Genomic DNA, 22,000 nt, shown 5'->3' with positions numbered 1-22,000 from the left:
AGAGATCATAGGCCATTAGGAGTTGCAGTCCACCAACATTACCCCAATGTCCTTGGCATCACCCTTTTGGTTTGTTCTGACCCTTTGCTGGATGTAGGACAAATGGAATCACTCCCTCTCTTTAGAACTGAAAACTTCAGCTCAAGCATGGAACTGTTTTGTCTAGTTTCAGAAACTGGCAAATTCAGCTCTCCTCATCCATCCAATATGCTGCATTTAAAAAGTCTAGAAAAGTTGATTTGTACTATAATGTCTTCTACATGTCGTTGCATTGGCCTCAGAAAAAAAAATCAATTAATTCAGGGGTCTTGTTTATGAAAATAAACAAAATGAACACCTCAAAACTGCTTGTTAGTTTAGATTTAAAATAAGTGTTGTAGCTCCTCAAAACTTGAATTGATCAGTATCCCATTGATGATCCTATTTGGTAAGAAATGATCAAGATTTTTACATCCAAAGCTTTTCAACGGGATTTAATTCTTATTTAAATTTTCCCATGGTAATTTCACCATATCTTAAGACACAGTATTGGCTGCCTGCCCTTTGTTATCTTAATTTTTTTTTTTTTCTAAACTTCAAGAACCTGACAAAAGCCATGTTAAGATACATTGTATTTGTGTCTGGAGATTCTCTGTCCTGCAATTTTGACTTCTCTATTGTAGCAGCACACCATGATCACTGTGGAAACACTGCTCAGTATTTTTAAATGAAAATAGCTGTTGTTATAGTAACAGAATTCAGATTTTCAGAATCAATGCTGAAGGTCAGTCTTTTGTTTTGCTTTATTTCTCATTCTGTGAAGGAAAATGATGGCCATTATTCCAAAATGCATACATACACACTATTCATTTACATGGAAATTTTCACACTTTTTAAAAAGAACCAGGGAGCAATCTATATTTACATACTCACTCATATATACAGCTTTTGAAAAGATATTGTGCTGCCTTTTAAAATGTTCCTTCCTGTGGTCATCTTTATGCAAGGTAATTTAAGATATTTTCTAGCTAGTTCCAGGACAGGCTCCAAAGCCACAGAGAAACCCTGTCTCGAAAAACAAACAAACAAACAAACAAACAAAAAGATATTTTCTACAGAGATATTATTTCTCTGAAAAGAGTTTAAATAAATGCTGGACTTTTTTATTATTTTCGATAAGACTTGTTTTATTATTTCTATAAGAAAACAGAAGCAGGTGTGTATATGGTGTATGTGTGTGGATAGTGTATACGAGTGTGTGGTATAGGTGTATGTGTTCATGTGTCTGTACATGTGTGTGTGCATGAGCATATATGTGTGTATGGTGTGTTTGTGTGTGTGGTGTGTGTTTGCATGTGGTGCTTGTGTATGTATCTGTGTGTGTATGCATGCATGCACATGTGCATATTATGAGAGACAGGGAGAGAGAGGGATCTGGAATATGTTTTTCTCTAATGCTTAAGAAAACTGTCACAGGAAAGTTATATAGCTCTGGAATGCAACCTTATCTAGTTCTGGGATTTGACTTGGTTCCAGGGTGCAAAATTATTTCAAAAGAATCAAAAAGTGGCTGTCCCAAAACCCAATGGTTCTTGACAAGTCAGCATTTCCAGAGTTGGAGGAGTCGGACTGCTACACTGGCCCTTTCAGCAGAGCCCGGATTCACCAGTGAGTGCTCATCTCTTTCCTGTTATGTCCTGGCTCCGTACTTCCCATTACCTCGAGCTTGTTTATTGAAGAAAAATAACTGACGACATTCCCACTGGTCACCAGCTGGGTCGAGAATGTATCATTGTATTAGAGTTTATATTTAACTTAGGAACAGCACTACATGAACATTTGATTCTATATTCATTTCATGATTCAGAGATAGTCAAGTAATAATTAAATATCATCCTATAGACTGGTAACCTAGATATTCTTTTGAAGTAATAACTCTGTGGGTGGCAGAGATGGCTTACCCATTCAAATCATATGATGTTCTCACAGAGGAGTTTCCAGCACAAATGTAGAGGCACACAACTGTTACTCCAGTTTCAGAGGATCCACAGCACACACGTGGGGGCTTACAACTGTCTGCGGCCCCAGCTACACGGATCCACAACATGTACATGGGGGCTCAGGATTTCCTGTAGCTCCAGTTACAAAGGATACAACGACATCTCTGACTCTTTCAGGCATTAGGCACATGTGTGGTATAGATAAATACATGCAAAAAAAGCACACATACATATTCAATAAATCTTTTAAAAGTTATTATTGGAGAAAATAATTCATCTAAATAATTATGGCAACAATAATAGGACTACTGCTAACACTAACACTAATTAATGAATTATTGAAATTGTAATTTTACTTAAATATACTTTTAGTATTTAAATGGTTTTGTTTAATCTGATTAAAATACAGTAATTTATTTAGAAAAGGCTACAGGTTTCTTTCTTTTCATTCTCTCTCATTCTCACTCTCTGCCAAGACTTTTTCCTCCCCCTTGCCTTCCTACATATCTGTTTATTTGTCTATGCTTTAATCTACTATGACTTATTAAGTTTTTACAGTTCATGAATTGAATTACAAGGTTCATTAAGGCACATGTTCTGCCATCTATCTTCACGGCACTCCAAGACAAATGCTATAGACAAGAAGGTAATTGTACATCGAAAAAAAAATAAGATAAAAAGAGATAGAGAAATATAAAATATTTACAATATATTGTAGTAAAATATACAATTCCATATAATACGAAGGCTTGGGAGTCCACAGACGCTATTTTGGATGTCTGGATAAACTTTTTCCTGGGATGTGGTAGTTGATAAAATTCTAGATCAGTCTATACCATAGCCAAAAATCAGTTAGAGTTTCTTCTCCTCAGAATATTCTACTTACTTTATGATTTAATCCTGGAGGTCCATTTAGAGCAATCCTTTATTAATCCAGGTCTGGAGAAAGGAAGGCAAGACAGAGCATGAACTCCGTCTAGAAAACTCAAAATCCCGGGACCTTCATCAGCTTTTTCTTGTACTATCACAGGATCTTACAGATCTTTGGTTGCACCAAACAAGATGAAACAAAATGTACTTGACGTACTTTGAAAACTCAAGGAACCAGCTGTTTTAAAGAACTCTAATTAAAAACATCTGTCGTATACCTCCCTAGTAGTATCCCACTAATACTCTGTACAGTTCAGTTTGTGATTGTTTTCAGTGTAGGCCACCCTGCTTTCATCCCAGTGTACCACGCTCCCGCTCCTTCAGGCATCCAGCCATTACACAGTGCAGCTACACCGGCCATGGGTCCATGACTCAGCTGCTCTATTAAAGCTCCAGCTGGATCTTTACCACTTTTCTCTTCTGCTGACCTACCCTGCCCCTGCGTTTTGCAGGGTGTTTTTTTTTCCCACCTTAATGTGTGCCTACATTAAGTATCATTATCTAAGGAAAATCATACCAGAAAATTCTTGCTGCTGTCTCTTCCCCCGGTCACTCACTACATCATTATACTATTATATTTTTCCCAGAAACCAGCTGGAATTTATTTATCAACTTGATTATACCACCTGCTTCATTTGTCCAAAATACAATCTCTTCCAAAACTGAACTTATCTCCCTGAGAATCACTTTCTCTGGTAGGCTTAAGTCTTGTGATGAAAAAAGACTGGTGGTTATTCTTTCTGCCTCCTATAGTAACCAAGACTCTGAATTTAACGTATCTGGATACACATAATATTTAATACTGAGGAACTCAGCATGTAATAATATGGTCAGCTGTGCAGACTGAAGTACACAAGGCTGGGTAAAACCTGCCAAGAAGGCAAACTAGGGTAGGAGCACTGACACACATGAACAGGGTTGCAGCAACATGGAGACAATGGTTCAACAGGAAAGTTACTTAGCTTGGTAACTCCTTGAATATGGAGGGTGAGGAGGATGCAACAGATAGAATAACTAATACCACAGATGAAATTTCCTGCAAAAAAAAATGGTTCATCATTCACAGAGATAAAGTGCGTAGAAGCAGAGAGTGTCACCAATCCAGTAAGATCCAGTTCATTCCACTACTTGGAAACTTTCAGTCCATTCTAAATTAAACATTTAAACAGATCCACCGTCTCATTGTGAAATCCCCCTTTGCTTCCCATAACATCCACACTCACAAGGTCCTTTGCTACTGTTTCCACGGAAGGATATTTTAGGGTATCGAGGGAACAGAAAAAAAAATTATGGGATATCACTAAACTCTGAAAACTGATTAAGATAGAATAGAAAGTATTGCATAGGAAATAATCTCAATTTTTAATTAAATCTATTTGGAGAAACATTGTTTGAGTTGGTACAAACCCCACCCAGCAAATGGTGCTTTTTACTCTATGATAAACAAGACATTTGAGAATACCAAGACCTCTTTACAAACTGAAAGATGCTAAAATGAAATTTTGATCATTCTCTGCATTCCGTTTAAGTATTTCTTTTTATCTGTCAGTTTATATTTGTCAAAGCGGAGGACTTCTTTCTTATCCTAGAATATTTTCTACTCATTGTCTTTAATTATAGAGACAGATGGTTGGTTACCCAGTGTTGTATGAGGCCACTTGTGTGTTCCCACCTGCTCAGCCCTGAAATAACCACACAGAAACTGTATTAATTAAACCACTGTTTGGTCCATTTGTTCTAGTTTCTTATTGGCTAACTCTTATGTCTTATTTAACTCATTTCTGTTAATCTACGCATCACCACATGGATGTGGTTTACCAGTAAGGTTCTGGCATGCCTGTTGCCAGTGGCAAATACATGGCTTCTCCTGACCCTGCCTTTTTTCTCCCAGCATTCAATTTAGTTTTCCCTTCTTACCTCTATTCTGCCCTGTGCATGCCTAAGACAGTTTATTTATTAACCAATGGTATTTACAATACACAGAGGGGAAGCCCACATCACCACCTCTTAACATAGAAAATTACATATAACAAAACAGTTATCAAACAAAAATTACAGTTAAAATATTGATATCTACTTTATCTTTTATCATAACTAAGGAAAACTATAACTATATATTCTTCAGCTCCATCAAAGATTCCAGAAGGATATAATATTACCTAAGTAAACAGGATGTACATTGTAAGCAACTTCCAAAACTCTAGAATTGATAGAGACATCTTGCTACCTGGACAGTCACCTAAAGTTCTTCTGTACCATTGGAACTTTTTTTCTAGCTTTCTTAGACCCTATGCGGATTTATACCCCACTGCTGCCACCAAGAAACTTGTAGTACACTGCCCACAAACCCCATTCAAGTGCTCAGCCTCCTAAAACAGCAGGACTTTGTGCTGCCAGAACAGCCCAGGAAATCGCCATTTGGAAACCACACAGGTTTTTTTTTTTTTTTCTTTGCTACTGCTGAATCAGAAAAACCTCTCTTGAAAGAGCTGCAGCATGCCACCAGCAAGCAGAGCATATTGGGGAAAAAATGCTGCCAAACTTTGCTTTTTAGTGTCTAGAATTCTTTTCCAAGCCCTCTTAGGTTTTAAGTAGATTTAGTTGCCCCACATTGGGTGCCAATTTCTTATCTGAGACTGCTTGTTTATTCCTAACTGCTCAGCAGCCAAAATAACCACACAGAAACTGTATTAACTAAATCACTGTTTGGTCCATTTGTTCTAGCTTCTTATTGACTAACTCTTAAATCTTAATTTACCCATTTCTATTACTCTGTGTATCCCCACGTGACTGTGGCTTACTGGCAAGGTTCTGGCATGTCTGTTCCCAAAAGCATCTACATGGCTTCTACTGACTTCACCTTCTTTTCTCCTAACATTCAGTTTAGTTTTTCCTGCCTATCTCTATTGTGCCCTGAGCAGACCTAAGAAAGTTTCTTAATTAACCAGTGGTATTTACAACATACAGAGGGGAATCCCACAACAACCGAGGAGCAAACAATTGTGACTAAATTTTGTGATCAGTTCTGAATATTAAAACCAATCCCTTCATCTCAACAGCTTTATAATAAACAATAAGGACACCTTCTTCAGCAATGCTACCCGAAGCAGGATAGTTTACCACATGCTGGAGCGTACCAAATATGAAAATGGGATATCAAAAGTGGGTAAGAACATCATTTTATAGACACAGATTAAAATATAAAATGTTATATACAGATGTAGAGTTCTATAACAAATGAAATATTTTACCTTCAATCACTAATTTTGAATTGCTTAACACAGTAGACACAACTTTTATGGATACTTTGTTTTTAAAAAATATTTATTTTTGAGGGCATTTGGCAGATGTATCAAAATGTGAACTATACAAATACATAAGAACAAAATTTATCCTAAACTAATAGATTTTTAATGAAAATTTGGTAGAAATGGTTCAACATGGCATTATAATAAAAAAATTAGAAGTATCAAATATGCTATGTCCACAATTTTACGTATTTGTGCCTACTAAAAATTATCTATTTTCTCTTTATCAATTTAATTACTAGAGCTTCTATGTGTAAATATATATGCATATAATTTTATTTCTTATGTGTTATATGTTGAACAGTTTATGACATAGATTTTATTCTAAGAGATTAACATTAGTTCCTAGATCAAATTGGAAGTGAAATTTCTTTATGATTCTGTAAATAAAAAAGAGAAGATTACAAAACTATTAGTCTAGTGTGATTCTAATTTGTTAGTACATAGAGGTAAAAATAAATGAAAGTCTAGAAGGCTATGTAAATAACCTAATGAAAATATTTCTGGAATGACCACTTACTTTAGTTTGGTTAAATTTTGAAATTTTGTGTCATTTGATGGGGTTGACAGTTTAGTACATATATAATACAAAAGAAAATTGAGAGGTTTGCAAGTAGAACAAAATAAATTGCGAGTCTTACACAGAATTGAAAACAAAACAAAGCTAACATAGAATTGGACCTTTTAATGGTGAGACTTAATTGCGGCAGTGAAGAAACCAATGTTAGCCAAATATTCTAAATTCTTTGAAATTACAAATTGACAACCCATGTAATCTATCGCCATTCTTTCCTGACTATGCTAGAATGGAGAACAACACTAGTTAAAAAAAATAACCTTTCATGCTTTTTTCTAACAATTTAATTCATTCATGACTGAGCAACTAAAACAGTTACCTTAGACACTAAAACATTACCCAAAACAATAAGAATATTTCTAAAGAAAGGAAAATTAAAATACCCCGAATATGAGCTGGAAACTTTCCTGTGTGATGGGAAATTGTACTTACAGGTTTAAATGTTATTTTAAATGAGTATAAAGGTATATATTTTGTGGAAAATATGTCAAACATAGAAGATATAAAATAAAATGACTCCTAGCCACAGTGATACATTTATATAAAAATGTTAAAGCACATTGCATCAATATATAAATGACACACGTATTTTGTGCTTTTAAAACAACTATTTTCTCAAGTCATTATGCATCACATGAAACTGATGCTGCAAATTCCTGTGCAAACGTCTAAGATGTGTACTCATTAATTTACAATTTCTTACTGAGCACCTTATGTAATTGTATTTATACCATGAAAGAGGGTTCCATATTTCAGGTATACAAATTTTTTTCTTCATGCATGTTAATAAGTAACACTGTAACTAAAATTCCTGTTCAGAAAGTTTTTCACAATGCTCATTCTCAAAAGGAAGTCTTACAATACATTTACTGAGATAACAAATCTGAGGGTGGCATTTTATGTCCTTTTGATTTAGCATAAACTAACGTTTCTCCATGCAAAAACCTTTATTGCTAAATGTCGGGGATAGAAAATTCTTCTTTGACTAAACTTTGTTATATTCAGAAAGGGGTAAAAAAATTATTTTCTTGGTTCATGTGATCTCAAGAAGTGGGAGTAGCAATGCACCTCACATCATGTTGAGATATGGCAAAATGAAAGCTTGTGCTAGTGTCTTGAAAATAATGTGACAAAGACACTCCTAGGCTCATTACCAACCTCTTTCCTAAGATTGCTGTCCCTAGAGTTGACCTGGATATGAAAGTGATTTGAATTACTGTGTCTTAAAATAATTCTGTGTTCCATGTGTGTTTATATATGCTTTAAGAGAAAGCCGTCATTGAAATTAACTAAGAACTTCATTTTCTTTCTAGGTATCCGTAAGCTTATAAATAATGGCTCATACATAGCAGCATTCCCCCCACATGAGGTATTTATGAAAGATATTTTCCATTAAATAAAATAAAGTATTTTCATTCTCTGTGACAGTATTAGTTACTTTTCATTGCTCTGAAAACACCATGACAAGTAACTTATGAAAGAAAAAGTTTACTTGGGCTTCGATTTCTAGAGTGTTAGAGTCTGGCAGCAAGCAGCAGGAAGGGTGGCTGAGGCAGCATGTTGAAAGCTCACTTCTTGAACAATAAGAACCAAGCAAAAATATATAGCTCAATAAAAACATACAAGCAAAAGAAAAAGAACCAAGCAGAGATAGGAACTAGGATGAGATCATAACCTCCCAAACCCCAACCACAGTGCTTACTTCATCTCCTGGCAACACCTTCTAAACCTCCCCAAACAGTTCCACCAGCTGAGGGCCAGGTTTCCACATGCCTGAGACCAATAGAGACATTCCTCATTGAAACAATCACAGTGCCTGAGCAATTTTATTCTTTTAGATATAGGTACCCACACCTAAAAGAGTCCACTGAGACTCTTATCAACTCTTAGCGCCACGGTGTCCCATCAACTCCAAACATGTCTATAATTTGTTCTTTGGGAGGAACCCCAGTCTCCACTAGAGCAGTACAGCATTCTAGCTACCATTTCAACCAACACAATACACTATGCTTCATCCTGCTTGAAATGCATGCTCTTTCCAAATAAGGCGGGTTTCTGCCTTGTATTTACTATTTTAGAGTACCTGGAAGTCAAAAATAAGAACACAGTCAAAGCCTCCATGTAATGCCTACCTCACTTCCAGCCAGATTATTACTTTGCTACAAATTTTAACTATAAAGCTGTAGATGGCTCTTAACAACTAAAATGGCATCTGTTGAACTCCTACTTGGTCACTGTTATACCACTCTTGATTTAAAAAAAAATGTGTCACATCTTAAAGTAAATTAGAAGTTTTACTTCTGTACTTTCAAAAACCATCCTTCCTTGATTTACAAAGTTAATAAAATGAGCTCAAAAGTTAATGCATATGAGGAATTTGCAACACTATATAACTACTTATAGATAAAAAGAATTGGAAATGTTGTATTTGTCAGTGAGTCAAAAGTATAATGTGGAATATCTATCTCTTGAAAAAACCCTGTGTTACTGACAGTAACATCAATTCTATTATAATCATAGATAACTCAGTTACACTAAGGTAAAATGTCAAAGGCAATTATAAGTATAGGAACCCAAAAGTTAACGATCTTCATGTAATGCCCATTTCATAAAATTGGGATAAATAACCATGAGCAGTTTTTTTTAATATATTTCATGTTCTGAGACAGTACTTGTTTTTACCATGATTGTGACTGCACAGAAGGAAGTAAACATTATTATCTCTTTAGACATAAAGGAACATAGCTAAGAAAACTTAAACACTATTTCAAATACCTCATAGAAAGTGGTAAACAAAAGTGAGCAGAGAAGCACAGCTAAGGGAGTCATGTAATAAAAAGAGGTTTGGTTTATTCTCATGGGCATGGTAATTTTCTCTGCATAATTAGCTCCTGCATTGACAGCTCACTTGAGTTTCTCATGGGAAATTTGGCAGCTGTCATAGCTGGGTTTTTGACGACAGTTTTTTTTAATGTCTTTATATAAATTATTGGAAATATAAATACATGGCACAAATATGTAAAAGGAATAGAAAGTACCACTGTCGAACTGTAAATATGCAAAAGATAATTGAGAAACAATGAAATGGAATCAGCAATTGTCTATTGATTTGAATTACTATTTACTCATGAGAGAAAAACAAAATTTACAAAGAAGATAAAGTTAATAGTATTAATTTATAGACTGAGAAGGACATTCTAAAATGTATGTCTTTTTAAATTAATCATGGATATTATGTTCAATCATATATTTTCTATTCCTTGTTAAGAGGGTTTTTTTCTTATAAATTGACAATAAATAGTTAGAGGAGTATGACAAACCCTCTCAGTGAGAATGGGCAGGAAAGATAAAAATCAATAGCCCAGAGGTGCACAAGCACGAGAAAATTTTGTCTAAAACATGAGTCAAATATAGAATTCTTTCAAGGATGAATCATGAAGGAGGGTCAGTCAAAGGTGTGGATAGGGACAACTGGCCGTGTTCCAGCCTTCAGAAAGGCTCACACATGCATGAGTAGGCTAGAGTCATCTCCTCACACAGTTCTCCCTTGCAGCCCACAGCTTGTCACTGTCGAAATAGAGAAATGTTGGTGTTAAGTGTAGGTTGCACAGAAGTATACTAGGTACCCTAAATTTTAACATCTTGAAATGTATGTGGTCTGACCACTAAAACTGAATAAATGCTGTGAATTGGGATTATTAGCACTGACTGCCAAAGAGTGGCAATTTTGTTATTCACCCTTTCAGTATCAGAAAAGCAACAATCTCATTAATTTAAAGAGCAAACACTATTCCAAATGGATGTCCTGCACTTGAAACCAAGATTGATTTCATTTTTCTCTTTAGCTCCAAATGATTAGGATTTAAATGCTTGGGCTAATTTAGGGGGGACACCTAAAGTAGCTTGCACTTTGAATGTATATAATCCTTTTCCCTAGCTATTTTTTTCTATTTTATTAAAGAATAAGAGATGGCATAACATATGTTATCTCTTTGTAGCTGCAAGACATTGGCAAACACGAGCTCAAGGTGTCAAGAAAGCTTCATAAAGAATCTCATCCCTCAACCATTTGAAGCCCATTGGAAAGAAAATGCCATTTTAAATACTTACATTTGAAATATCAAAGTAAATTTTCAGGATCCTAGGATCTAAACATACAGGTGGCTCTAAAGGTCTAAAGCTGTTTTAAGCAAATATTTATCTCTTAGCATCTATAAATAAAAAGAACTTTTCTGTATCTAGCTCACTTTTTTAAGTAGAGCAGTATTCAATTTCTCAAATAAAGATTGCAATGATTTTGACATTTTTAACTAAAAGATCCTGAGCTCCAATGTGTGAAATATAAAGTCTTATTTACTTAACTAAAATGGGCCCAAATTATTAGAAAAATATTTAATACATTATTTTCATAGAGCAATCATATTTCCAATGATACTGGTATTTACCATTCCAGTGGTGGGCATGAATATATAATTTCTAATTATTTTACACATTAATAAATTACCTTGTTATGGATACACTAGTTTTTATTCAGTTAAAGCTTCAGTAAGATAATGGACTCCAATTTATGTTATTGTATCTGTCTCAGGGAGCCTATAAGAGCAACCTGCCCATCAAAACCCATGGACCTCAGAACAACAGGCATCTGTTGTATGAGCGCTGGGCACGCTGGGGAATGTGGTACAAACATCAACCTCTGGACTTAATCAGGTACTATAGACGGACTGCTTTATAATAATAGCAAACTGTTCTTTTGCCATATTCCTAGCCTTGATTACTTATCAAAGCTATTTCAGTTCAAGAACTCTCTGCTGAAAAGAAATCACTACATGAGTTTTCAATGAAAGAAACTTAATGCAGAAAATTGGTTATAGAGTGGATATGAAAGCTAATAAAAGAGTCTTTAAGTCATATGCATCTTATGTATTACACACCCAAATTTCCAGGTACTGGTGAATACCAGGGGAAGGAAAATGATCCTGGGTTGTTTGTTTGTTCTTCATACCTCCAAGTCTTCCAGTATCTCCTTGCCCAACTTCATGACAAGCATTTTACAATGCAGCCAGAACAATCAGCTATATATTTAAAAAATCAGAACAAAGAAGCACTCAACAAATATGAGGGCAGATAAGGAAACAACCGACAAATCTACTGTGTGTATGTCGTAGTTTATCAGTATTCACAAGGGATTAGTTCCAGAAACTCCTCTCAAGTCGCACACTCCACATTACAACAGATAGTTGAATTTGTAGATGTAAAACGTGCTAATATGCAGGGTTGGATACAGTTTTCTTCCAAAAAAATTCTCTCTTTCTTCTAGTGAGTACCTTCTAGTGATTAGTTGATCTTAACTCTATCTATCTAGATAGATAGATAGATAGATAGATAGATAGATAGATAGATAGATAGATAGGTATAAATCTATTTATTTTGGGCCAGTGTCTTACTATGCATGCCTGTCTGTCCTGAAACTTACTGTATAAGCAAGGTTAGCTTGGAACTGACAGAGATTTTCTTGTTTATGCTGAGATAAAATGTATACATTACTATTACAGGATTTAGTTTTATTTTTGGAATATATTTTACCTTTTTTTCTGCAAGAATAAGGCACCAGATCTCCTTATAGATGGTTGTTAGCCACCATTTGGTTGCTGGGAATTGAACTCAGGACCTCTGGAAGGGCAGCCAATGCTCTTAACCATTAAGCCATCTCTCTAGCCTCTATTTTTTTTATTGTTTAGTTGGTTAGTTTTTCAAGACAATATTTTTTTTGTAACAACCCTAGCTGTCCTGAAGCTAGCTCTGTAGACCAGGCTGGCCTCAAATTCACAGAGATTCACCTCCTTCTGCCTCCCAAGTGCAGGAATTAGCATGCACCAAGGCATCCCAGCCTTTGAAATATTTATATTTGTGTTTTACATAATTTATTTTAGTGCAGAAAACATTGATCATATAAAAAGCATCAAATATATGTTAATACTATCTTGATTCTCTAGCTAAAGATGAATATCTATAGGATAAAAGAAAAAGCACATTTATACTATTGGGTTATATATGTTGATATTTTTATCTATTTGTAGAATATGAAGAATAGCTCACAACTGCATCAGTCAGTGTGTCAGTAGGAAGCAGACCACCTAAGGGGTGCTTGATGGGAAATCAATAAAAAAGTATATACAGAAGTGGGAAATGTGATCATGAAAGCCAACACATAATGACATGCCCAAGGACTAGTACAACCTAGAAACAATGATTAAACCTTACCTTAAAGACGCAAGATAAGGAAGGACTTATGAGAACCACCTGATGACTAATCATGGAAGGAGGTACCAGATGTGAGCTGTGGCCAGAGGAAGAAAGCAGTTGGAGACAAACCATGATCTACGAGAAAGAAAATCATCTACCAGATGTATATTGTAACCAACAAGCTTGTCTGGAAAACAGCAGTTTTAACAAAGAGAGTGGATAAGGGTCCATAGAGGTGAACTTTGTGAGTCTCACGCTAGTAAGTGGTGCAAGCACTTGGAGATACACAGGATGAGTACTCCGAAAATGTTTGTAGTTGAGCATCATCAAGATACTTTGATTCTCATCCTATCAACCATGACAAATTCCATTATTCTAATTCATGATTATAATTTACATTCCAATTTATATGTAAAAGGGTTATTTTTTGGGGATTTATGAATACAATATGGTGACATGTGATGGCTCACAAAAAATATTTATTAGGAGCTAAGATGATAGTTTTTGTGGAGCATTTCAGTGTGAGTTACTATTCCTAACTATAGGCAGCATTGCTATTACTGCTTCAAAGAAATTAAACAAGCATCCTAAGGCGTAAATGGGGTCTATTAGAAACATCCAGGGTATCCAGCTACTATTGTTTGATTATTCAAAGAGATAGGTGATTTTCCTGTAAAAGCATGTGTTAGTTAAAGTGACTAAGCAATAACGTGTCATGGGAGACCCTCCAGAAAAAAAAATATATAATAAAGGATTACCAGTGATATTTCAATAGAGAGCACTTCCTGGGAACTTAGCTGTAACTAAAACTGAAGCAGTGATGTGGAGGACATTCAGGTTAAACCACATCAGATTATGCATCTATTTTGCACAAGACAAGTTTCCTAGAGCTTTTAACTGGTTGTAGTTAAGTTGATCATGGATCTTCATGTTGCTTTCTTTCTATAGTGAGAATACAATGGTGTGTGACACTTGGGTTCTTTTGATCATAGCTGATGGGATTCCCACAGGCAAACCCAGCATTGTCTCAGTAAGGAAATGCCTTAGTACGATTTATGGGCCAAAAGCTGTTAATTCATCTTTGTTTTTTAATGAAAAAATGATTTCTGGAGATATATTTACATTGATTTCTGATTTTAAAATTAATTCAAATACTTAATAGTTAAGGCTTATTTAATTTCAATCTAATTTCCCACAGAAACTATTTTAAACCCAAAGGAGTAGTTTAAAAAGTCATCAGCATAAAAACAGTGATATGACATTTCAAACAGTTTCAACAATAGGTATCAGAGGGATTTGAAATTAAAAAACAAGGTTATTGAGCTAAATGCCTTTTTCCAAAATCATGGACACCAGGGTTTACTTTGAGACAGAAGTTACTTCATCAAGGGACCCATCATCGTCTGAAATGTCACAAGGGGAGCTTTGATGGAACAGCACAATGAGAATGGCCTTGGTTGAGCAGTTATGGGGAATGGCTGCAGTAGTAGCCCTTTATTCCCTTTCTTCTTCAGGATTTGTGAATAATTAAGTATTATAGATAGTTGTAAATGCCGGTATTCTAGGACAAGGTCATTTGTGGCCATTTTTCTTTGTCTGCAGCTAGCTTCTCCATCTTCTGACACATACTGAACCTTGACTGAGATCATATTTTAGCCTATTAATATTGCTTACATTAACTTCAAAAAATGAAGATTATTATATAAGTGTGCTATGAGCAGGTCAGAACCTGAAACTACCATCCCTGCTAATAGAAAGATAACCCAATGTTCACAAGCATAAAGTGAAACCTTATTAATGAAAACTAGTAATTGAATTTCCTTCCCAGCAGCAATCACTGTGAAGCATCAATCTTTAACAGCAGAGCTGGGGATGGGGACATGTTAAGGAACCAGTTTTAGAAAATGGGAACCTCACAGCAGTAAGGAAATCAGAGAATGTAAAATTATTTCTATCAGCCTTTTGTAATTTATGAAACTATAAAAAAACAACATTGGAGGGGATGAAGGAAGAGCAATTGAGTAGCTCTTAGAACTGCCTCATTAATCTGCTACTTTCATATCAACTGAAAACTAATAAAGCTTCTTTTGCGTTTTTAATACTGACTGCTAGTGAAGCAATGCAGCTTCAAGAGGCTCAGAATTGAGGTATAAAGGAGAGGTATTTTAAGGCATAATGACTGATAACACTAATCAGGGCATAGGTTAGGGCTGCATGGGGAGAAGAGCAAAACACCTAACAAGGGCTAGAGAGTAAGGCTCCCTGGAAGAAACGATGTAAAGAGAAAGGTAAATATTAGTTACAGGCAGAGGGAGTTTGCATTTTAGTTAGAGGCCAGTGATAATCGAAGGGAATGGGCTTCAGACAAGCAGAATCAAGCTTTGGTGGAAGAAGATGAGATGGAACCATGCAGACTACAGCATGAGCATGTCTGGCCAGGGGTTTAAGTGGAGGCACATCTGTTCTGAACTGGGAATCCAATTGGATGGCCAACTGATTTTATTCCTTTTTTCCTTTTTTTTATTCTCAAGAAAACACAACTTTACTAGAGACTAAAAAGGTATACTATTAGGAAGATAGAGAAAGGTAATATTGGGTTATGAAAACCATTTTAAGAAAGTTGAGCCAGAATCAGGTATTATTGAAAGTTGGACTTGTGTTGTCTCTATAGTGACCAAGTTTACAGAAACACATCATGGCCCCTGTGACAGTCATTAGCAGCCAAGAAGGTCAGATACTCTGATATTGCTGACAAGTACATGGGTTAGAGTCCTCAGTTTCCATCTGAAATCATCACAAGATGTGGTATTGGAGATTGTTGGGCTTTTATATTGCATTAATTCAAACTGAAGATTGACTTTCTTATGCAGGCTATACTTCGGTGAGAAGATTGGTTTATACTTTGCCTGGCTGGGATGGTACACTGGAATGCTGATTCCTGCAGCAGTTGTTGGCCTGTGTGTCTTCTTCTATGGATTAGTTACAATGAATGAAAGTCAAGTAAGGTGAGCTATGAAGAGAACTGTACAAAGTGTTTGTTTTGGTTTCTGAAATTACAAATTGCTATGGACAGTGGAGGTAAATAATAGAACTTCTGTGTATGTATTGTGTATGTTGCTTTGTTTTTAGTAAAACAGAAATGCTGTTAAAATGTCATTTTATAGTTTTGCATAAAACTATATAATACTCAAATTCTGTTGAATATGTCCAAAGAGTTCTTATCTCTTTGCTAAATTTATTTTTTTCAGTGTGTATTACATAATCTTAAAATATCAGCAAACTGCGATTTAGCAAAAGTCAATCATTTACCAAGAATTTCATTAGAGTTTGAAAAGTAGAATGACATAAAATTAGAAACAGGACAGAATTATTCTTAAAAGGAACTGCTTTTCATCACAAGTATAACACTGAATTTAACTCTATGTAATCAAGTTCAAAACACAAAAATCCTTTGTTGTGGCTCAGCAGTTATGAGCCTTCCTCTTTGCAGAGGACCTGATTTTGGTTCAATCATCCATAACGCCAGCTCCAGTGGATCTGACACCCTCTTCTGGCCTCTAAAGACACCTGCATACACAGGCTACATATACATACAGTCATACTCATGTACATATGCACAAAATAATTTTTTAAAAAAGTCTTTATAAAGAGAGATGCTCTTTATTAAAACTCAGCATTTTGCTCTCCTTTTGTTGATCTTTTTACAATGACGTGTCTACTAGGAAGTGCATATTAACAACAATTCCTGCTATAGAATTATATACAATGTCATAAATACTAGTTTCTCTGTTTTTCTCTTTAAAATATTAGAACATGAATAGTATTTTTGACCAGAAAAAAGTATGTGCAATGCACTGGAGTTGAAATAACCAAACTCTGTGATTTGAAATCTCTGACTTCCCATGTTTTTCAAAACAAGCATTGTAGATCAAAATCATATGATCCAATCACCGGTTTGTTTGGGGGTTTTACAGAATCACTCAGACATTGAGAGGCAGCATCATCCTATATAAACCTCAGGTTCAAGACCCCTCCCCTCCTCTGCTTCTTTGGGGAATTTTCCTATACACTATTCAGTAAGTGATCTTCTGGCTCAGAGAAGAGACTAGGATTTACAACTAAAAGTGTCCTCGAAAGAGAGCTGCTCTTTTGCGATGAATGAGTAAATAGAAGCAAGTTCTTTTCTAATGATAGACAGAAAGGGAGTGGGTCCAAAGGGGAGAGGAGGCATTGAGGGACTGGGTGGAGTAGAGGGAGGGGAAACTATAATTGAGATATATTGTCTGAGAAAAGAATCTATTTTCAATAAAAAAAATGATAAAATGATCACTCAATAGTTATTGCTCAGACTCGATCCATGAAAAACATTCTCTGAATTTCAACACTTCATATAGTTTTATAGTGAGATACAGACACCTCTATCCATCAAAACAAAGATGAAAATATGCAGAGTAGAAAATGTACAAAAGGCAAGAAATATACTGTGCCTGTTGATTTTGTACCAGAGAGGGGACTTAGGCTTCTACTGTGTATGTATTCCTTAACCTTTAGTACGAGGAGCGTTTGAAAAGGCATTAACAAACTCTTCAACTATGTCCTTTCTGGTTTATATTACCACGACTGCTGTCACACTATAATGAAGATCTTGTCAGACTTTCTGTTCTAAACCAAGATAAACAGCACTGAATATCTTGACTTTCAAAATTTTGAGACGGAAATTTTCCATTCAAGGTGCCAGACGTGGTTAAACCTGACTGTTATCTCGGTGGGCAGGCAAGGAAGAGGCTGTTTTGTTTTGCATTGATTCATATTGTGCTCTTATTAAGCTCCTTTTTGTTTGTTACAAAGTAGGGAAATGCTGAAAAGTTGGAGATACGGGTCTGTTTATTATGGAGCTACAAGATGCTGACAACCAAAATGCAGTCATATTTCTTTCCTGTTTGTGTTTTGCTTTCATTTTTGTCTTTTTTTGAAAAATGGATTTTTTTCTTACATAATATATCTTGATTATGGTGTCCCCTCCTTCTAGTCCTCCCAGTTTCTCTCCACCTCCAGTCCTTCTGCACCAGCCACTTTCTGTCTCTCATTAGAAAGTAAACAGGTTTCTAAGGGCTAATACATTTTAGTATACTAGAATAATAAAAATAGAGCAAAGCTAACACATTGGAATAGGATGAAATAAAAACAAACAAACAAAAAAAGGATAAAAAGAAAAAGAACCCAAGGCAAAAGACTGACCTTGTTGGTCTAGAAAGACTTGTTTTCTCGGTGACCTCAATTCCCTCCAACTCGGAAAATATTTCATCTCCTTTTCCACAGGCTTCTCAGAGCCCTGAAGGGAGGGATTTGATGATATATTGTTAGTTCCAAGGTTTTTCAGTCTCTGCATAATATCTGGCTGTGGGTCTCTGTATTTGTTACAGGAGGAAACCTCTGGTAATAACTGAGCAAGACAATGATCTTTGAATATAGCAGAATGTCATTGGGAGTCACTTTATTGCTACGTTTTTTTTTTCTTTTTAGAACATGAGTATTTTGTTTCTGGGCCATTTAGTCTCAGGTTCTTGGAAAATCCAAGCATTGTCACGTATGGCTTCCATCTCATGAAGTAGGCCTTAAGTCGAAACAGCTATTGACTGGTAACTACCACAAGCTTTGAGACACGATTGCACTAGCATATCTTGCAGCCAGGGCATCACTGTGTATCAAAGGCTGTGTGGCTGGCTTGGTGTTACCGTTCTCCTTGATAGCATGCAGAGCACCTCTCTTTATCACAGATGCGAGAACATAGGACTGAAAACTCTGTCTAGGCACCAGGTCGGCTTCGGCATACTCAGTGAATTGTGTAGGGGTTGTGTTCAGCAATGGGATAGGACTTTCTGTCAGTTTGTGGAGTATAGACTTGGCAACAGCCTGGGTTGTTTTGGAGTTCCAATGGGTCTGTTTGGGCCAAGAACACAATCCCAGTACTGGAAACCTCATTTGGTGGCAAGTTGTCCAGTTGGGCTTCTGTCTCCTCATTGTTTGATGATTTCATTCATATTACTTTTATATATGAATATTTTATGAAGTTTCCACTGTACTAAATGTCCATATTACCCCTCAAATAACCCTTAATTTTAATTATTTCTCCCTGTATTCCCTCCTTTGCCCCTCTCTTCACTTCCCCTTCCCCCTTGATTCTCCCATTCCAGTCTCTTGCCACCATACATCTTTAGCTGTCCGTTCTATTTCTCTTACACTGAAGGGAAATCTACCTGTGCCCCCATTCCCTTAATCTATATCTAGTTTCTGTTTTTCTACAAGTGACAGATTGATTATCATGGACTAAACTTATCCACCTGTAAGTGAACAAATACCATGCTTGCCTTTCTGGGTCTGGATTACTTACTCGGGATGATTTGTTTCTAGTTCAAACCATTAACCTGTGAATTTCATGATCTCATTTTTTATAGCAGCTGAGTAATATTCCATTATCCTTTCTTCTGTTGATGGACATCTAGGTTATTTCTAATTTCTGAATATTATTAATAGAGCAGCAATTAGCATGGTTGAGTAACTACCTCTGTAGCGGAATGAAGTGTCTATTGAGTATATGTCCAAGAGGGGTATAGTTGGATCTTGAGGTACATTCCCATTTTCTTGAGGAACCTTACGTTGATTCCCACAGTGGCTGTACAATTCATACACCCATCAGAAATGGATGAGTGTTCCCCTTGCTCCACATATTCTGCAGCATGATTTGTCGATTGTTTTATTCATCTTAACCTTCCTGAGAGGTTTTAGATGACATCTCAAAGTAGTTTCAATTTTCATTTCCTGTTATCTAAGGATGTTGAACATATATAAATATTTTAAGCTGACAGCTGATGTTTTCTCCTTGGGCAGATACATGGCATTTCTTTGACTATGCCTACTTTCTCTCTATGTCTCTGTTCAGATTTCTCACCTGACTTTACTGTATTAAGCCATTGGCTAAAACAGCTTCTTTACTAATCAATGGTAATAAAACATACTCATAGCATGCAGAGGGGAATCCCTCATCACCCCCAATTTGTGACTGGGTTGTTTACATTATATTTAATCTCTCTAAATTATTATAAATTTTTAAAATATTCCTCTGTCGGATGCTGAGTTGGTGAAAATATTTTCCTATTCTGTAGTTTGCTGCTTTGTCTGAATGACAGTGTACTTTGCCATGCTTCTCAGTTTCACGAGGTCCCATTTATTAACTGTTTGTCTTAGTTCCTGTATTAATGGTTATTTGTTTAAAAAGCCATCTCATGTACCAATAAGTTCAAGGCTATTCACTACTTTCTCTCCTATTTGGTTCAGTGTGTCTGGTTTTGTGTTGAGTGCTTTGATACATCAGTTAGCTCCAGCATTTCTATGTTTAGTTTTTGTATGTAAACATTTTTCTGTTTAGATTTTTTCTGTTTCACCTATCTATTGGTATCAGAGGCATATGGACTTCCCACACTATCAGTAAGTGAGAGTCAATGAGTGACATAAACTGTAGTCCTATTTCTTTTTTTTTTTTTTAATTTTTTCGAGACAGGGTTTCTCCATAGCTTTTTGGTTCCTGTCCTGGAACTAGCTCTTATAGACCAGGCTGGCCTCGAACTCACAGAGATCTGCCTGCCTCTGCCTCCCGAGTGCTGGGATTAAAGGTGTGTGCCACCACCGCCTGGCCCCCTATTTCTTTTATGAACTTGAGTGTTCATATGTTTGGCATATGATGTTAGGAATTGCAATGTCATCTGGGTGGATCTTTCCTTTGATGAGTATATCGAATGCTTTTCTATTTCTTCTGATTAGTTTCAGTTTAAAATTTATTTTATCAGTTATTAACATGGCTACACCAACTTTCTTTTTAGGACCTTTTGTTTCAGATATCTTTTTTCATCTTTTTCCCATGAGGCAATATCTATCCTTGATATTACGGTATTTTTCTTAGATGCAGCAGAAAAATGGGTATTATTTTGCATCCATTTGCTCAGTCTATGTCTTTTTATTGGGGAATTGAGACCATTGATATCGGGGGATATAAATGAATCTTGTTGATTAATGTTGTGCTGGTGGTGCTGCTGCTGCTGCTGCTGGTGGTGATGTTTGTGCATGTACACACTTTTCCTCTCTTTTGATTTGATGTTTGGGATTATCTATTCCTTGTTTTGTCTTGGGTGTGTCTCAGTGTCCCACTCAACTTATTCTTCCCTGCTTGGAGGGAGGGGTGAGGATTAAGAAAGAAATAGACAAGAAACAAGATATAGAATCAGGAGGACAATAGGTGAATACTGTGGTCCACCCATATTTATTTCTCATAACCCTTATATACCCCAATCCAAAAGGGGGAAGGCAAAAGGCTTCTTTACCATGGTACAAAGAACCAATTAATGTAATTACCTCCTCACCCCTCAAAACATCAATTAACTATACCCTAGATTAAAATATCCTTTTGTCTAGGCAAAACATCCTGTAACCACACCTTAGGCCAAACATTCTCTTGTATAACCTTAAAAGAGCAAGAATAGGTCTGAAACCTCTGATCTTTAGTTAAGGTGGAACAGATTCATGACTATTGATGCCCATATATGGGCTTAAACTTTTTAGATTCAGGTTTTCCTTCTTGAGGACTAGGTTTGTAGGTAGATAATGCTTAAATTTGGTTTTATTATGGAATGTCTCATTCTCTACATCTATTGTGATTGAAAGTTAAGGTAGACCTATTAGAATAATACCTGACTCTTCATTGGAAACTCTAAAACCCGAAGGGGCCTCGGCAGATGTTCTACCAGTTCGAAGAGACCACAAATGACAGCCCAGACTACTGTACCCAGTAAAACTTATTGTATTATTTCTTAACTGCTCAACAGTTAACTGTAAGAAGATGTAGCATTCTCTCTCTCTCTCTCTCTCTCTCTCTCTCTCTCTCTCTCTCTCTCTCTTTCTTTTTTTTC

The 22,000-nt window shown here is 36.0% G+C and overlaps 1 protein-coding gene across 1 annotated transcript in view; it reads left to right on the top strand.

Moving 5' to 3' along the window:
* The window catches only part of Ano3 (anoctamin 3), a 292,415-nt gene that overhangs the window by 189,389 nt on the left and 81,026 nt on the right, over positions 1-22,000 (top strand). The window contains exons 9-13 of the mRNA XM_050125418.1: positions 1,516-1,647; positions 5,969-6,075; positions 8,108-8,163; positions 11,383-11,504; positions 15,911-16,045. Of these exons, the coding sequence (XP_049981375.1) occupies positions 1,516-1,647; positions 5,969-6,075; positions 8,108-8,163; positions 11,383-11,504; positions 15,911-16,045 (552 nt within the window). The remainder of the gene's footprint in view (positions 1-1,515; positions 1,648-5,968; positions 6,076-8,107; positions 8,164-11,382; positions 11,505-15,910; positions 16,046-22,000) is intronic.

Source organism: Alexandromys fortis, unplaced genomic scaffold, assembly GCF_014885135.2.
Source record: "Alexandromys fortis isolate MF-2015 unplaced genomic scaffold, M_Fortis_MF-2015_v1.1 scaffold_229, whole genome shotgun sequence".
In the NCBI taxonomy this organism is placed as follows: Eukaryota; Metazoa; Chordata; class Mammalia; order Rodentia; family Cricetidae; genus Alexandromys; species Alexandromys fortis.
The sequence above is the reverse complement of the archived record's forward strand: the minus strand, read 5'-3'. Positions and strand labels throughout refer to the sequence as shown.